This window comes from Epinephelus moara, chromosome 11, assembly GCF_006386435.1.
Source record: "Epinephelus moara isolate mb chromosome 11, YSFRI_EMoa_1.0, whole genome shotgun sequence".
Taxonomy (NCBI): domain Eukaryota; kingdom Metazoa; phylum Chordata; class Actinopteri; order Perciformes; family Serranidae; genus Epinephelus; species Epinephelus moara.
In genome coordinates this window covers 34,400,491-34,418,618 of record NC_065516.1, presented here as the reverse complement: position 1 = coordinate 34,418,618, position 18,128 = coordinate 34,400,491, and the positions used below count along the sequence as shown (strand labels likewise).

At 43.1% G+C, this 18,128-nt stretch overlaps 2 protein-coding genes across 2 annotated transcripts in view; both read right to left on the bottom strand.

Moving 5' to 3' along the window:
• stk17a (serine/threonine kinase 17a) overlaps positions 1 to 5,920 on the bottom strand; it is a 45,520-nt gene extending 39,600 nt beyond the window's left edge. Inside the window, exon 1 of the mRNA XM_050056083.1 lies at positions 5,488 to 5,920. Coding sequence (XP_049912040.1) covers positions 5,488 to 5,669 — 182 coding nt within the window. The 5' untranslated portion in view covers positions 5,670 to 5,920. The remainder of the gene's footprint in view (positions 1 to 5,487) is intronic.
• Positions 5,921 to 7,917: 1,997 nt separating this feature from the next.
• LOC126397360 (E3 ubiquitin-protein ligase HECW1) overlaps positions 7,918 to 18,128 on the bottom strand; it is a 99,103-nt gene continuing 88,892 nt past the window's right edge. Inside the window, exons 25-30 of the mRNA XM_050056066.1 lie at positions 17,816 to 17,914; positions 17,513 to 17,642; positions 16,818 to 16,964; positions 15,980 to 16,094; positions 15,575 to 15,773; positions 7,918 to 13,944 (exon numbers count right to left, since the gene is read on the bottom strand). Coding sequence (XP_049912023.1) covers positions 13,833 to 13,944; positions 15,575 to 15,773; positions 15,980 to 16,094; positions 16,818 to 16,964; positions 17,513 to 17,642; positions 17,816 to 17,914 — 802 coding nt within the window. The 3' untranslated portion in view covers positions 7,918 to 13,832. The remainder of the gene's footprint in view (positions 13,945 to 15,574; positions 15,774 to 15,979; positions 16,095 to 16,817; positions 16,965 to 17,512; positions 17,643 to 17,815; positions 17,915 to 18,128) is intronic.

Sequence of the window (18,128 nt, the reverse complement as noted above, 5' to 3'; positions counted from 1 at the left end):
AATAAATTGTAAAGACAATAAAGCCTCCACAAAAAATGCATTTTAAGTCGTGTGTGTGATTTATCCTTCGGGATTTATCCTGGCGTCGCTAGGCTAATGTATACCATGTAAAATGCCATAGGCTGGCGCTAATAATGTTAGCATGTTGTATTTGTTTGGAAAACGTGTTTAGTATCAGACAGTTGTTTTGTCAGTGAACCTTGTGAGCTGTAATGGAGCCAAATTATGTACCGTTACCTTTGTTAAATGTTGCTGTTGTCCCTGGTTTTATATGAGTAGAGGAAAAGTCTGCTAGCTGCTAGGCTAATTTATACAATGTAAAATGCCATAGGCTTGTGCTATAAACATTAGCATGTTGTATTTGTGGGGGAAATGTGTCCAGATAAAGACAAGTGTTTGTTTGTGAATGCTGCGAGTTATAGTGAAGCTGATTTGTGTACTTGTGTTTTAAAGTGTCTCTATTAAGCCATGTTTAATGTGTGTTTAATGTGTGTTTAATGTGTGTTTTGAATCAACTAAACTTTACAGCACTTCACACAGTCCTCCACCGCCGACTAGCGTAACTGCAGAGTGACACAGACACACCAACGCAGAAGTAAAAATAACGTACAGATTTTTTTTTTCCCCACGACTAATCGATTAGTTGAAGATTATGTGCGACTTTAGTCGACCGAGATTTTCTTTGGTTGACTACAGCCCTAGTCACCAGGATCATATGATGACACACACACACAGATTTACAGGGTGAAAACAATACCGGCCATCATGATGCTGTCGTGACTGATGATCTTTGCTTTCAAGACGTCACGTCCTCTGATCTTTGCCGATCAGAGGACGTGACGTCTTGTGTGGAGCTTGAACATGGCTCTGTGTAGACCCAGAGAGACACTCGGAGGAATCAACCAACACACGACCGGTCAACTGTGAGGAGAGGTGTGAGCGGGGCGGCATCTATCCATGTCTCAGTCGAGGAACTGCTTGCTACACACATCACACTTCACACTTTATAAACACACACGCTGCTGGAAGGCTGCGCTACAGGCCGAATGTTCTGCGTGATCGTTTGATGATCCTGCTTCAGTGTCAGGCGCCGCTGTATGTGCGTAATGTGACAGAAGCTTCTATACAGACGGAGCAGATTCAGTTTCAGCTCAATAAAGAAATACAGCAGAGTTTTCTGTCAATAAATACTGAATTCATTTAATAATCAATAAGAGAGGTCTACATTCCAGCAGACACTCCACTTGATGATGTTTATACTCCAGGTAAAAAACAACAAACCAGCACAGGGCCAGACAAACCCCGGTTTATGTCCGAGGGTTTAATCTGGAAAGGCCTCATGAATGGAATTCCACCGCCGAGTTCAGAGGGCTCAACCAGGGAGCTGGCCAAGAGTCAGCCAGGGAATAAACACAAGTTGTACGGCAGCCCCTTCATCTGTTATTACGCCGATTAACAGCCAGAGGAATGTCCCCGCTGAAATCCACCGCTGAAAACAACAGCCTCAGCAACACGCCGACCAAAGAGAACAACCATCAGAGCTGGACGAGATCCTAAACTGATGTGATTCCAGTCTATTCTGTTACTGCTCCTACAAGACCATGATGATGCTGCAGCTTTCATGTCTGTATTCCCATTTCAATTTTTCCTTTTAATTATCTCCTAAGTATGTCCCAATAGGTTTTTATTATTGCAACAGCTTTTAATTATTTCAGCTTTGTTTCTGAGAAAGCTGGAGGGAGGACACTGGAGGAGCCGAGGATCAAACCGCTGACCATGCGATCAGTGAACGAAAGAAACAAAGATGGAGGCACCGGAGGAAGAAATCAGAAATGTGCTGTCAGCGTTTAAATCAAACGTCTCGACTTATTTTGGATTCTTTACCACAGAAGGAAAGAAGGACTTGGATATGACACACGAGAATAAAATACTGTGTGAATGCTACAGACATGAGGGCTCACCTCACACTCTCCAGAGACAGCGTTAGCCGCTGACGGCCAAGCTAACGTTAAACCTGCTCCACTGCCAAAATAACCAACACTGGAAACACTTAGCTCGACACAACTACCATCAACTGTGAGAGTGAAGATAATAACACAGTCCATCACCTACTTCCTGTGCAAAGATCTACGTCCATACAGCGCTGTTGAAAACCAAGGCTTTTCTTACACGCTAAAAACATGTGAACCTGGAGACCGCTGTCTCATGTTCTCCAAACTACAGCAGGACATTATCTGACAGAGGACAGACTTGATTCATATTAGCCTGTATAAAAACGTTATATAAAGGAGGGAGAAAGAAACAGATCTTATCTCCACAGGTACAACTAGAGCTTCCCTCTGATGGTCGACCAGAAAGGTCATTAGTCGGCAAGATTTCATCGGTCGCTTCATTGCAGAAAAAAAACAACAACAAACAAACGTGAAACTCTATCAGGAGCTGCACCTCGTCAACATAAATCCAAACCTATATGACTGTGTGACTTTAATTTGAAAGGACAGACACAGGAAGTGTCCACGCTCAGCAGTCAGACAGGAGTCAGGTTAATTTCCAGGGCTGGTACCTGCGGTTATTCCACAGGCTAGTTAATAACATGTCGGGCAGGAAATCCAAAGTGTGGGATCATTTTGAGAAGGTGAAGGACGAACCCAAGGTGATATGTAAACTCATCTTCATTGGTCGACTACAAACATGACGTATCATCTGAAACATGGAAGTAGCTACATGCCCATTAGCCCACAGCGTCATTAACAGGCGGCTCGCTCAGTGTGTGACGTGCACTTGTAGATAAAATATAGGCCTATATTAATGAAGGTTCATTAGTACGGTTTGTATTTCTCTGTAATGTAGCACAGTGTTAACAATGTTACTGATACTATTCTTTCTCACACCTTCAACTCAAACCACCAAAATATATCATTTAATCATTACGTTCATATCAGAAACATGCAGGAGACTAGTCCACTGATGGACCCTGATGATGACTATTGGTCCACTACGAATGTCCTCAGCTCTAAATACAATGAGAACACCCGTTTGATCTCACGTAACTTGTGGTGTTCATGAACTTGAACACATGAACTGATGTCAGCTGATCTGCTGACTATAATGCTGCAGATCAGAGTGGCACTGCAGATTAATATAACCTTTCATGTTGTTCTGTGGCAGCTAATCTCAGTCACAATGTCAGGTCATGCATTGTAAAGCCACACACACACACACACACACACACACACACACACACACACACACACCCTTTCTTTGTTGTGGCCCTCTAAGACTCAAACATACATATCTGTACAACAGGAGCTTTAGCGGCTGAAATGACTCTAATTCAGTCTAACGTCAACTCTTATCTCTGGAGCTGTACCTGGGTCAACACACACACACACACACACACACACACACACACATAGCCACAACACTGTTATCTTTGTCACAGAGCTGACAGTGAAGCAGTTCAATGTGACTCCAGTCCCTCTGTGGGTCATTAGTCATGGTAAAAGCATATTCCAATCAAAAAGGGATTGGCCTTGTGACTCTGGTCGGGGACAGACCCGAGATCAGTGTAGCCGACAGGATGGAGGGCATTTCCTCTACTAATTAACCCTGAAGAAATCCTGTGAAACACTAGCTGGTCAAAAGGGGAACCAGATCTGAAATGGACTGGATCTGACTTTCCAAGTGTCAAAGATAAACCATCGAATATGTTTTTTGATTTGATGACAACAGCTTCTGATGCATAAGGCTCTGAAGCAGGAAACAGCACTTCAAAATAAAAGCTCTGTGCTGGAAATGATCTGTCCTTAAAAATAAAGTGTGTTTTTTTACAGAGTTGATACACACACAGTCACTTGATCCATTAAGAGAGGACCTGCGGCCCACATTTGGACCGTGACCCACCAGTTGGGAACCACTGGCCTAAGGGACTGTTCTTTATTTATCAGAGGAGGGTGGTAGCTGGGGTGTGATGGTTTTTTTTGACCCTCCCCAAAGCTACAGATATTTTTTCTTGAGTCTCCCTCAGTGACTGGCGGAAAATGCACGACCGTCCCTCCACCGTAAATTTAGTTATAAGCTCCCGTTGATATTCTACAGTTTAAAGTTAAAAGACGAAGACAAAATCCTGGAGTTGAAAGAAGCCTCGGATTTTCTCTCTTGTGATGCATGCTGGGTTTTTTTCTGGCCAATATTTTAAATAAAACACAGATATTGATTTTGATGATTGATTTTTAAGTGATATGGTTTGTTTTCTTTCTGACAGGAGCATTCGTCGCACACGATGTGTCCAAGGACCGTCAGGAATTTGAAAACTGTCTTTAGTTTCTAGCTGTGATAATCGGTGTCGTTTTGGTGATTTTTGAAGAAAACATGTCCTCCAAACCCGCCTGCGAAGGGATGTTCAAAAAATCTGCGGTAAAATAAACACAAAATACAACCATTTAAATTTGTATGCCCCTCCCCTGAGCCAAAATAAAAAAAATTAAATCATCAGTCCCTAATCAGCGCTCGAGAAGTTATTTGACATGCCTCCCTGTTTTGCACCCCTCATAAGTAACGAACAGTCCCTAAATCATTCTGTCTGCAGCTTGACTCCATCACACTAATCGGGCATGGCTATGGCCTGGGAGACAGCCCAACTGTTCCACTGCCAGCCCTGACAAGTACACAACAACAACAACAACAAGTATTTGAACCATAAATTCACCAACGTTGCTGAGAGGATAATCAGTTACTCCAAAAAGCGAAGCACAAATGTGCAGCATTTTATAACTGGCAGGTCCATAAAGAACATAAAAAATGAAAATACATATAAATAATAATATAAATAAATGCCAATTACCAATTAATTTTATTTATTTATTTGTTTTATTATTTTAACTAACATATCAGCTCAGTTGACATTCAAATTTTCTGACCTCTTCTTTTTTTTTTTTTTTAAATTTATTTTGCACCACTCCGCAACAAGTAACAAACAGTCCCTAAATCAACAACAACAAACATTTGGATCATAAATTCACCAACCCTGCTGAGAGGAAAATTATTTACCCCAAAAAGTGAGGCACAAATGTGCAGCATTTGATAACTGGCAGTTCCTTTTTCTCTCAATAAAGAACATAGAAGATAGAAACAAATATAAATAATAATATAAATAAATAAATCAATTTAGTCGAAATTCACATTTTGTTTCTTCCTCTTCTTTTTTTTGAGCACCACCCCCTCATAAGTAATGAACAGTCCCTAAATCATTCTGTTTGCAGTTAAACTTTATAAAATATATAAATAATAATATAAACTAATAATGAAAAACAATAAATAAACATTACAATCACCAATTTGTATCAACTTTGGCGGAAATCTAATTTTCTTTTTTGTTTTCATTTGTTTTTTGTAACTAACTAATTTTCTTTCTTCTATTTTTTAATTCATTTATTGATTAATTTAAATATTAACCACAGTTCCGTGCAGCCAGCCAGTCCGTCTTACCTTCCCAGCTCCTTCCCGGGGATGATGGTGTAGTGGTCGGTGAACGGCTCGGTGCTGATGGTGGTTTTGATGTCGGACAACAAGCCGCTGCCGCCGCGCGCCTGGCTCGGTTCTGCCGCCGGGCTGTGCTGGAAGCGGGTCCGGCTCCTCGAGGTCCCGGCGCGAGGACATTCAGGTATCATGACGTCGCTTTTTAACGGAGCTGTTAGTGACCGAACGTCCGGAGAAGTGTCACACACTGAAACACACTGATATCAAACACCGCAGCTGAGCCGCAACTTCAAACAAACATCCGCGCGACAGACACAGATCACTGACCGGAAGTGAAACACTTAAAATCATCCGCATAGTTTAATATGGTTTTAAAGAGGCTCATTTTGGTGCTGTGGAGTCTGGACCCGGCTCTCCGTCTGTCAGCGGACCTCAACTCCTCACTGACAAACAAAGTGAAGCGGAGCCGAGCGCTCCGAGCTGCTGATGATTGACAGGTGAGCTGACCAATCAGAAGGCGAGATGAGGAGAGCTGCATTCATATGGAAAATAGGATGAAGCGTTGTTCAGACTGATGCAACCACACAATATTAAACACTGAGCAAGTAATTATGAAATAATTAAATTTAATTAAAATATACTAATAATTAATTTAAAATAATTATTATGAAAACAGGAGTTAATTGTTTTAACAACAAATAATTCATTCAATTATTTCTGACATGATTTGTAGTTGCAAACAGGTGCATCACAACAACACAGAAAAAGGATAAACCTCCACAAAGTCTGTCCTGCTCCTTTGGAAGAGAGAGTCAGTGGGTCCTTTTGCATCGATCCTCCTGAGACCCTGTGCCCTCATTAGCACACTTTGAGTTTACTTGACCTTTCATGATGGCCAAATGAAGCCTCATGAAGCATCGTCTTCATTATCTGAGCCCACTAGATGGCGCTCATGGTTTAAAGAGAGAGGCTAAAAGAATGGCAATTCAGTGTGCTTTCAACTAGTGATGGCCAAATGAAGCCTCATGAAGCTTTGTCTTTATTCTATGAGCCCACTAGATGGCGCTTTTTGTTCAACAAAAGGCTGAAAGCACACTGAATTGCCATTCTTTGAGCCTCTCTCTTTAAACCATGAGCGCCATCTAGTGGGCTCAGAAAATAAATAAAATGCTTCACGAGGCTTCATTTGGCCATCACTACTTATACTTCACTCCACTTAACTTAGACCTGTTGTCCTCGTTCATGGACACTTTTCTGTGCCATCTAGTGGCAGTAACAGCACAATACTAATCGATGTAAAAACAAGATGGCAGCCGTCTCTGCCAAGTCAGTCTGCAGCTGATCCCGACACAAAAGACGACAAGATCCAAAACCTGATCACATTATGGTTGAAACTTGTTTAGAATAGAAGAGAATAGAAAGTGGGAATCAGAATCGCAATCAGAAATACTATATTGATCCACGAGGGGAAATTGAGAATTTGCTGAATTCGCATCTAATCACATCTTCACATGTAGTTTGCTTGCGCCAATTGTTTTATTCGCGCCCAGTGTGTAACATTAACATCTTGTTTCAATGCATTGTTCTGCTGGGAAACCTTTGGTTCTGGCATTCATGTGGATGCTACCTGATGCGCTCCACCCACCCGAACACCGTTGCAGACCAAGTAAACCCTCTTATGGCAACGGCACTTGTGGAGGTGTTGACCTGGCCTCCAAATATCCTTGATCCCAATCTGACCCGAAATTTAAGGGATGTACTGGTGCCAAAGAGGTACCCCCGATCCGCAGTGGGTCTTCTTTGGACCAGACTTGGCTCTGACCTTTCAAGGCATGAACATAGGACCTCTGGAGGGTGTCCCTTGGTGTCTGGTGCCAGGGCGTTAGCTTTAGGTCTTTTAAGTCCTGTGGGTTGTGAGGTGGGGTACCAGCACGTCCCACAGATGTTTGATCAGACTGGGATCTGGGGAATTTGGAGGCCAGGTCGACACCTTGAGCTTTGTCACGTTCCTCAGACCATTCCTGAGCAGACTTTGTGGTGTGGCATGGGGCATTGTCCTGCTGGATTGTCCTTGCCCAAAGTTTCCCAGCAAAACATTGCACTGTTACAGGATGATCAATGTTGTTCACCTCACCTGTCAGAGGTTTTAATGTTTTGGCTGATCGGTGTGTGTTTACTTTACATAAACTATAAAACCACAGATGAGCTATAAAAAAATATGCATTTGAATGAATATTTTATTTGGTATTTTTGTCACAAAAAAATGATTGAAATCTGATGATTTCTGGGTAATATGTGCGTTGATGTCGTCCAGTGTCAAGTCGTAGCTACTTCAGATGTGAAATCTCGAACTGGGCTCCGTCCTAACTACCATACACCACTGCTCCATGTCTTTTATTTTCTGTTACAGTCCGTCCAACATAAAAACCCAAAAGCAGCGAAGTAACAAAGTGAACTTTTTATTGAGATTCATAAACAGTTGTATGGTGTGGTGGAGCGATAGCACAGCCTGAGTATTTAGCAACCCGTTCTCAGACAGATCAGAACTGAACCTTTCAACATTATGTACATTACAGCGTGTGTGTAACCCACACACACAGAAACAAAACAAAAAAATATGCATGCTTCAGTGTCCATCCAGTCATTCACATAGTCCCTTTGTTAAATTAAATTCCCTTCTTTTTAAAAATGAAAATAAATAGCTTAAAAAACACAAACACCAGACAGCTGCTACAATTTTCCACCACCTTACCTTTCTGTAGACGTCCCATGATTCTTTACTTCCCCAAAAGCTTATGGAAATATTTCTATAATAGCTGTTGTTGATGAACTCTTATATCAGTTTATTATGGGAGTGTTGTGAACCATTTCTTTTCCAGAACTACGTGTTTAAGATCTACAATGTATGTATTCAAAATATCCAACCAATAAAACGAAGACCTCCATACAGTCTTTACATTTTCAACAAATTACATACAGAAATTTGTGTTTTTTAATGCATGTCATTTGTTGCGGTAAACTGCCTGAAGCACTTGCTGGATTCATGCGGCTCAGAAATTTATGACACAGTGAGATATCCATGACGTGGAAGAAAAATCCTGACATAACCTGACGACGCCACCGGAGGAAGTGGTGAACAGAAAGAGAAATATACATGGAAACAGAACCGAGCTCCACCGCAGCACATTTCCTACACCGAGTGACAGAAAACCGGCCAGCTTTAGAGATAATAGAAAAGACACACATATCAAAACGCAAAGGCTTCAAAGTGAAGGCATACTCTTTGACTGATGCTTCTTATCGTATCATCAAAAAACTGCAAACAAACAAAACGTTTGAGGAAAGCTTCAGGACTTCCCCTCACTTATAAATACAATACAGTATAAATAACAGTACAAAAGATTGTAGAAAAAAAAATACAGGGAAGATGCAACATAATCACAGCCTTGTCCTCTTGGTCGTCGAGGTGCGTGGGTAAGGCCTCGCCGAGGATGACTAAAGTACTTCTGATCTGACTGCCTGTACAGTGAGTTTAACAGGAGAGTAGGACGGTTATCTAATTCTAATCATTCTTAAATTTACTTAGACTAATCATATACGTAGAGGTCTAAAGGTCTGCAAGAACTAATCAGCAAAATCCTGTAATTCTGTGCCCCAAAGTGAAAAATTCTGTAGCCAGCAAATAAATCAGATAAAGCACCATTTAGGACTTTCAAATGAAAATAAGAGAAGTTTTACGAATTCAACTGTTGTTGCAGAAATTAGTACCAGATTGTGTCATGAAATCCGACAGGCTGCTGATGGTTAACGGCGGTCAAAAGTTCAGCTGTGGCCGAATCCTGTGGACGTGTGTGCAACACTTCGAAGGTCGCATCTTAGACCTACTTAGACTACTACTTAGTCCTGTTCAAGGCCAGGGGCTGGAGCCTATCCCAGCATGCATTGGGTGAAAAACAGGGAAGGATATTGTTGTCAATCTCTCTCAAAGCTAACAGACAAATGCGTTTAACCCTCTGTACACCAACTGTGTCAAGGGTACCATATCTAAACCCTAACGCCAGATAAGAACGGATATCGGACGATCCTGTGAACCCCAGATAAAGTTCAATGATTATGCTTTTTTTAACATCCAATGGCAACAATCTGCCAAATTAACAACATCTGCACATGGCAGCCATGGTATGGATTGTCATCATGGAAAATTGACAATGGTTCAAGTGTGGTTAGGGTTGGGCAACCAAAGCTCTTTTAAAGTAGAGCGGCGCTGACATTTTTGTGGAGGCCAACCCGGAAGTTGACATCAGTCTAGTTCCCTCGTCAAAAAGCCATCAGGATTTTTCAACTGGATTTTGGATTACTGCAGAAAAAAGGTCTGTGGCAAACAAACGTTTACGATACTCACATGTTTTGTTCACCGAGATAATCGTCACAGAGTTATATTTTTTGAATTGTAAATGTAATCGCTGGAAGTAAAAAGATAATGTTAGGCTATAAGCGCCACTGGGGCGAGGGGCGGTGGCTCAAGAGGTACAGTGGGTCGTTCACTGAGTGGAAGACTGGCGATTCCATCCCGGCATGTTGAAATATCCTTTGGCTGAACCCCAAATTGCCCAAATTGCTTGTAAGTGCATGTAAATGGTTAACTGAGTAGCAGCCGTGTGTGGATGAATGAATTTAACATGGAGTGTAAAAAGGCTTTGAGTGGTTGGAAGACTCAAAAGGCGCAAGTCCATTTACCCTTTGAACAAAATACACCATGGTCGCATGACTTCAACGTCACCACCACAACTAGGCTGTAGAGCCAGGTTCGGCGTGATGACGTCCTGTAGTCTCATTTAGCCACTTGAAAGCAAAGACAAGGGGTACAAGTGGGTCAGCAGGAACCCATCTGAGGCATAGTGACGTATCTTATGCCGTAGAAATGAGAAAGTCTCTTAAGCTTGTGCTAACCACAGACCTTATTTCAGGCACCTAACCAGAAACTCATTTAAAAAAACCCATTGACTTCAAGACGAGGGAACCTGAAGTGCAAAAATGCTAACTCCTTGTCCTCATTCTTGCACCTTGAATTGCATTCTTGAATGAAGTACACGATTGGTATATTGGTATCACTTGAAGGTTACTGGTATCGTAATTTACCCAGCCAATGCCCAGCCCACACCCCAAGTTTTTATATTCAAACTTCATACCCTACCCTGACTCAAGTGACATCATTTTAGGACATTTATCAGACACTCTGGAGACACTAGAGGGCTTTATAGAGCTTTTTCCCCCACCTAAACAGCAGACATCCCCAAAACATGGAAACTCTCTGTTGTATAAGATTAGTGGAGTTCCCCTTTAATCAAACAGATCATCCAATGGTTGCAGTGACAAACTATGTGGCTACACCTGGGAGAAGTGAAGATAATGTCTGCGGCTTTGAGAGATGAACGCTTCTATACCTTTTCAACACCTGGCTAAAATGTGTCGGACCTCAATCCAGCTTTAGTGCTTCTTGGTTGCATTTATACTTGGCGTGTTTGATATCAGATAGCTAACTGCCCAAGACGCATGAGGTGGCGAAGTGTAAATGGGCTATCAGAGTCTCCAATGAACCTGACCTGTGTTGAAAGCGTGAGAGGAAACCCACACAAACACTGGGAGAGCATGCAAAGTGTTTTCAAAAAGAACCAAGGCAAATATCTGAACTCAGGACTTTCCTTATGTCAGGCTCAAGTACTAACCACAAAGCGCCATAACCCCATGGGCCACTTATGAGGCAGTAAGTAACTGAGGCACAGTTCCATTACCGGACTACAGATGTAGACAAGGGGCTGGGAATGCTGAGGGTACACTGCGGTCAGTCATTGTCTGAGAGAACATGGTAGACTGTGGAACACATTGGAGTAAAGGTCTTAACTATTGCATATATTACACTGGTTTGTCCAAGGGCCACTGTACACATTACAAGTATATACCACAAGGGACAGACCGGTTCAGGGAGCCGATCCAATGATCCCAGGCCCTTGGAGACCTACATGCTGCTTTGCACCAGTCACATTGTCTGAGACAGTAAAGGTTTGACATGGTGGAGTACCTGCTCCGTACACAGAGCAACACCACGGTGGAGGTACACAGTCAGAGAGAACGAGTTCACCAGTGGAGGACTTGAATAAGGGTACAAGCTTCTCCCATTCAAACAGCAGGATCACTAAAGGTGAAGTACTGCTCGGGCTGAAAGTATTCATAGAACGTCCCCTTCAGTCAGCTGGAGACAGTTTCCATGTGTGCATTCTTTGTCATCGAGGAGTAACGAACTTCCTGTTTGCCTGGTCACCATGATCCCCCCTCAGTCTCCACAGAAGGAATCCCAGGAGCCCTTGAGTTGGCATTGATGGCTACTTTGATAGAGGAGACGTGACATCATTGTCTCTGCCTTTGAAAGCACGGCAGAGCAAGAAAGCTTGGAGAGACTGTCGGGAGTTCTTTGTCAGTAACACCGCTGTCCATCCAGAGGAGAACATGAAAAGTCTGCGTCCAGCTACTGTCCTCACTTTGGACTGAACCAGACGGAGACAGAGAATAGGATGGCGCAGGTCTGGATGTAGGCCTTCCTGGACGATACAATACTTCTTGAGTATCCGAACTGGATAAAGTATTGTAGCAGTTGCTGACACTTGAAGGGGATATACCACACCCTTTACCTGGATTTGCTGTCAGTGGTCTGTATCTGAATTATACCACAGGCCAACTGTTAATGAAGTATCCCTACATTCCTCTTTCCACTGTCAGACCTTTCCTATTCCTTAGCAAAAGAAAGACTTTCAGCACTTCTCTCGTGTCTCTGCTCATCACAGAGAGCTTGTTGAAGACATTGACATTGCTTGAAAAGGAAACATAATTGCTATAGTTATCTGAGAGTATAACAAGACAATGTGTGTGGTTGGCTTCAGTATTATTGACATGGATGTATCCCTTCAGTGTTCCAGCTCCTTTACGCCCAGTAAGTCATTGAAATCCTCATAGTTCCTCAGGGCTCAGATTTAGGCTCTATTTTCTTATAATTTTACAGGGCTCTACCTGCACTTAATAAATCATCTGCATATATTTTGCCTTCACATTTGGCTGTTTCTGCTGATAAAACGTAGAGATCCTGGTTACCTTAGCAGCTCTTTGCAATCACCTTGCAAAGTGCAGGAATCCTTCATCGCCCTCTTTTGTCATGATTTCTTGAACTTCAACCCAAAAGCTAAGTGGTCTAAAAATGTCATCCATCCTTCAGGCTCCTGTTGGTTCTGCAGCTCTAACTGGAGCAAACAGACAATATATATGTATATATATATATATATTTATAATTCAAGCATCTTTACATTAGTTACAGTTTTAGACGTGATTGTAAGGTTCAACTGATCACCCCTGAAGCCTTTAAATGGCTGGTGTCTGGCACAAAGCTACATTGCATTTCTTTAATTATTTATGTACCAGATCCCAGTCTCAGATCCTCAGGCAGGTTCCTACTGGAGGTAAAATACCTAATGATCACAATGAAGTAGGCTCTCCAGATTAGAAACCAGTCATGATTGTACCTTTGGCACCGGGGCTAACAGAGTTTGCGACCATCTGAGGAGCTTTTTAAAATCTGCAACCTTTAACTTTGTTAAAGCCGTTATTTATAGATTCATCTGAACTGAACAATTTTCATTTAGGCAAACCTGAAGCTTTGTCGTGTATGTGCACTGTTTGCATTATTTGTGCAGTCGTAGTCTCTGTCTATATTTCTCTTAGCTTTCTGTCTGACTTGATTCTTCGTCTTTACAGTATATGAGCACACTGTAGGTTTTATCATGCCTCACTCTTGTCATTAAAATCCTTTCTGTGACTTTAAAGTTTCAACCCAGGTGTAAGCATAAATTTAAAGATAAATTCCAATAAGATCTCAAGTATTTAGCGATCATAATAATGTGTTAGACTTTACGTAAAGGCCTTGTTTTCAGAATCTTCTATAACTGTATTTTTTCATCATCGGATGGATGATCATTTTGGTACGTGCAACTCTGATTGATCTATATATCTGTTGTAGTGTTACTTGTTCTCCAGTCTTTATGATTACAACAAAAATAACCATAGTCCTGCTGTGGTGTACGAAGTGCTGGGTGCAGTCACAAAGATCCTCGTAGCTAGGTGAGAGACTCTAACACACAGTACCGTAACAGTGACGTACATCCACATGACCAAAAACTTTGTCGAGTACAATCCAGGTATCTTTACGACGAGTTAAGCCCACAGGAGCTGCTTTGTTTCCCCCCCGCATTTTAACCCACTCAGTGTCACATGGAGAGGGACGCAGTGTTGATTTGTCTGTCTCGTCTGTCTCACTCCAGGCCGAACGTGCTGGTTTCCTCCACCGCGATCAGCAGTTTCTCATACAGCATGGTGTATGAAGGGTACGGAGGCAGGTCCAGACGGTTAAAACAGGTGTGAGCCCTGAGACAGAGAGAGAGGCAGGATGTTAGAGAGTGTGGAGAGTCATGGCGAGAAAAGTAACTGTTTAAATTCCCCTCGACAAGGAGGATCAAGGACACCAACACAAAGACGTACACAGGAGTGACATGCTGATGAATCTGCAGCATCTGACAAACGCCTCATGCCAGAGAGCAGTGCTGTTACACACAGCCGTTCAATGTTAGGCTTCATTAAATCACCTGTAAACAACACCAGGCAGCTACAGTGGACCACACAGACCTCGACACACACCAGACTGGCTGGTTGTAATTCAATGTTCGGCTTTTTCATGAAGGAGTTCGGTTACCAGGGTTCATCATAGCCTCTTTACCAACTTTCTTTTTAGCATGTTTTATCCTTGACACATTTTAGTGCAAACCCTGGTGAGTAACAATTACTAAACTATGTGCCTATGTAAGTTGTGAGATAGGTGAGATTTATTGATAATAGCTGAGGTGCAATTTAATCATATGACTGGTTTTCAAACTCTGGCACTTCTCCCTGCTCTGCAGTGAAACCTGAGCTCTGCTCTTTGTGTCTGCCGAGCACGCTTACACGTTAACTGCTGTTGTTTAATTATTTCACCGGCCACCTTGCACTTTTGTGCCAAGGGATCAACCTGCTGTGTCTGAGGGGCGGAGCACTCAACTCAAATGTATTTATAAAGCACATTTAAAAACAACTCATGTTGACCAAAGTGCTGTACAAAAGGAATAATCTCTAAAAACACACGAGAGGCAACATAACTGCCAGGTACACAGCTCACACATTCAGAGACACAACACACAGACACAAGTCAGAGAAAGCCACGTCAGGAGGACACAAACGCTAATGAATAAAAGTAGCTTTTGAGCCTGGACTTAAACGAGTCAATGGTGGGAGGGGATCTGATTGGAAGGGGGTGCTGTTCCACAGTTTGAGGACAGACACAGCAAAGGCACGATCACCCCTAAGCTCGAATCTGTAGCGTGGGACAGCCAGGAGCCCCAGGTCAGCTGACCTGAGGGACCTGGGGGTAGAGTAAGGGTTTTGGAAGTCTGTGATGTGGGACAGGGCCAGACCATTTAGGGCCTTGTAAACAAACAGGAGAACCTTAAAATCAATGTGAACTTTACAGGCAGCCAGTGGAGGGAGGCTAAAACCAGGTACCTGTGAGGAGTAGTGACGGCCAAATGAAGCCTCATGAAGCATTTTCTTTATTTTCTGAGCCCACTAGATGGCGCTTTTTGTTCAACAAAAGGTTGAAAGCCCACTGAATTGTTATTCTTTGAGCCTCTCTCTTTAAACCATGAGCGCCATCTAGTGGGCTCAGAAAATACAGAAAATGCTTCATGAGGCTTCATTTGGCCATCACTAGTGAGTAGCATGGCAGCGGTGTTCTGAGGCAACTGGAGGCGGGACAGAGACGACTGACTAATACTGGTGTACAGAGAGCTACAGTGGTCCAAACGGTAAGAGATGAGAGTGTGGGTGACTACGTCCAGGTCTTTGAGAGAGAGAAATGGCTTGATTTTGGATATGAGGCGGAGCTGCTTTCATCAAGCAGGCAGCAGGCCTTTGACTTTTAAGAACAAAGTAATGAGAGTGACACTGTGTGAACAGGGTTAGATACCTGGGTAGTGATGTAACTTTGCCCCACTTCTCGATGCAGAATCGTCGCAGGCCGTTGGATCCCCGCAGTGCAGCGAAGCCTTCGTAGGGCACGCTGGACGTCCCGGTGACAAACTGCAGCAGGCGGAGACGCTGCTCGTTGTTGAAGCGCTCCACGGCGGCCCAGAACCACCGCATCACTATGTGACCATCATGGTAACCTGGTGATTGGGAATCAGGGAGTTGACATGTAAGAGAATAAACTCTCAACACGTTGAGCAAACTCTTGAGCCAGCAGCTGATTAGCTTAGCTTAGCACAAAGACTACACATATAAACTGTAAAAACAACATGTCATGGTTTTGTGGGTGTTATTTGCTGGACCCCTGTCTTTGATGTGCACAGGGACTTTCTTGAGACACACACACCTCCTCTGTACTCGGTGTTGGTCCTCCAGTCACTGAGGTCGATCTCAACTGTACCAGCGATAACTAGCTCCAGCTCCCGCGCGTCAAACACAGACACCAGCCTGGAGTCGACCACCTGGGATGGAGAGAAAAAACAAGGAAACGTTTCAGTTGCCATGACATCGAGTCATAACTGCAATGTGACGCGAGCGAGCATCAGCGAGTGAGGGGCCGTACACATGCCGTGTTTTTTGTTCCCTAAAATTCATCGTTTTCAATGCAGACGCATTGCAAGCGCGCTCAAACGCCAGAGTGACACCATCATGCGTGCACACGTTCCCAAGGGCCTATTTTTTAGGGTGCGATGGCTGCACCGTGTTTATTGAGTTGAAGTCAACATTGGCAGCAGAGGATGGTTCAAAGATGGCTGCAAACTACAAAGTACCGCTGAAGAGACCAGACCATACAAGTGTTGGACAAATGAAGTCAACATTTGGATGTGGGTTATTGAACTCGACAAGAAAATGCAGATGCTAGCGGTTACGTTGGGGCTTTCAGGAAGAGCCAAATCGCCATGGAGATATCCGCAGATAAATGGGACAGTGACAACGGTATGGCGACTTTATTAGCTAAACTGGATGGTGGGTTTCTGAAAGAGGAAACGGCTGTGATACAGTGCTTCTTAAGAATACTTCTCAGTAACTTCAGACACATCCTGGATGTAACAAGAAACTGTAATTTGTAATTAAATGTAACTATAAAAGGTCAATACTGAAATGTGAAACTAGTTGTAACTTTCTAATAATGTTGATAAAATCATTTTCTGGTGTTATAAACCATCTGAGAATGTAAACAGCACCTCGTAGAAGCCTCTGACCAGCGCCTCTGTCTGCTGCACCACTCCTCTCTCCACCCTCCACTTGGCCATTCGCTCGATATAATCCTTCTTGTTCTTCTCAGTCACCTGGAGGTTGGCGCCGCCCGACTTCAGCTCCCGCTCTGTCACCTAGAAACAGAGGAAGTACTGGGTATAGTTAGTTTTCTAGACATTTTTAGATGCAAATAAAGTCTAAAAAATTCTCAACTTTTTAGCGCAAGGCCCAGAGTGGCATAGTTTGTCAATGTCACATTTGGCCCAGGCAGCCAATCAAATCAAAGGCAGGATTTACTACTGTTTTGATGCTGGGAGATTTGGTAGGAACAGTGGAACAATTGCAAACGCAGAAAAGCAGTGATCAGTTATGATGAAGTTCACCCAATTAGTCAAACACTAATAGGTGAACGCATGCACCAAGAGACAGAGACCACGTGTGGGCAGGGGACCACCTCATGCTAATTTGCCCAACGCTCGCTGCCAAGGTGTTTTTGTAGTTTCCGCGCCTGTACCGACATGTTGGCGTGATCAGGGTCTGTCATCTCAGCACTATATTGAAGGCTTGTCATTGTGGAAATACATGTAGTATTGATATCGTTAAGGACATGCTGATCATCATCATAGCTGATGCGGTCAGCCACAGTGACAAACACTGCAGAAACACACACACACACACTGACCTGGCCAAAGACCTCCTCATTGACGGTGAAGGTGAGGTCCAGGATGTCAGTGATGTCGTTGTCTTTCATCCACTGCAGAGACTGGTGGAACTCCTCGTCCAGATACTCCAGGTCAGACAGGTCTGTCGGCCTGAAGGAGACACACAGAGCTCATATACAACACATACAACCCACAGATCTACACAGTGCCAGTCTGCTGGGACAACATTTGAAATGAAATAAAATAAGTAGAAAAGACAAAAGACAAAGTTCTCATGTGTCTGCAGAACAACAAACATAGTGTGTGTGTGTGTGTGTACTGACAGTCTGAGCAGCGCCTTGTAGAAGGGTCTGGTGAAGAAAGCATCCAGCAGGTACTGATGGATCAGAGCCAGGCCCAGGATACGACCACTGAAACGGAACCTGGACACACACACACATACACAGAGGAGGCAACAACAGAATAAGACAAAATAACACATGGACAAGTAAAACGAGCCGACTGGCCTGATACCAAACAGTTTTCTCCAAAGTCACTTTTATTCTTTGGAACAACACTATTGACATTACTGTCATTCTGCTAAAGGGCATGAAACTAGTATTACATCACATTTTCTTACAGATATATGTCCTTTTT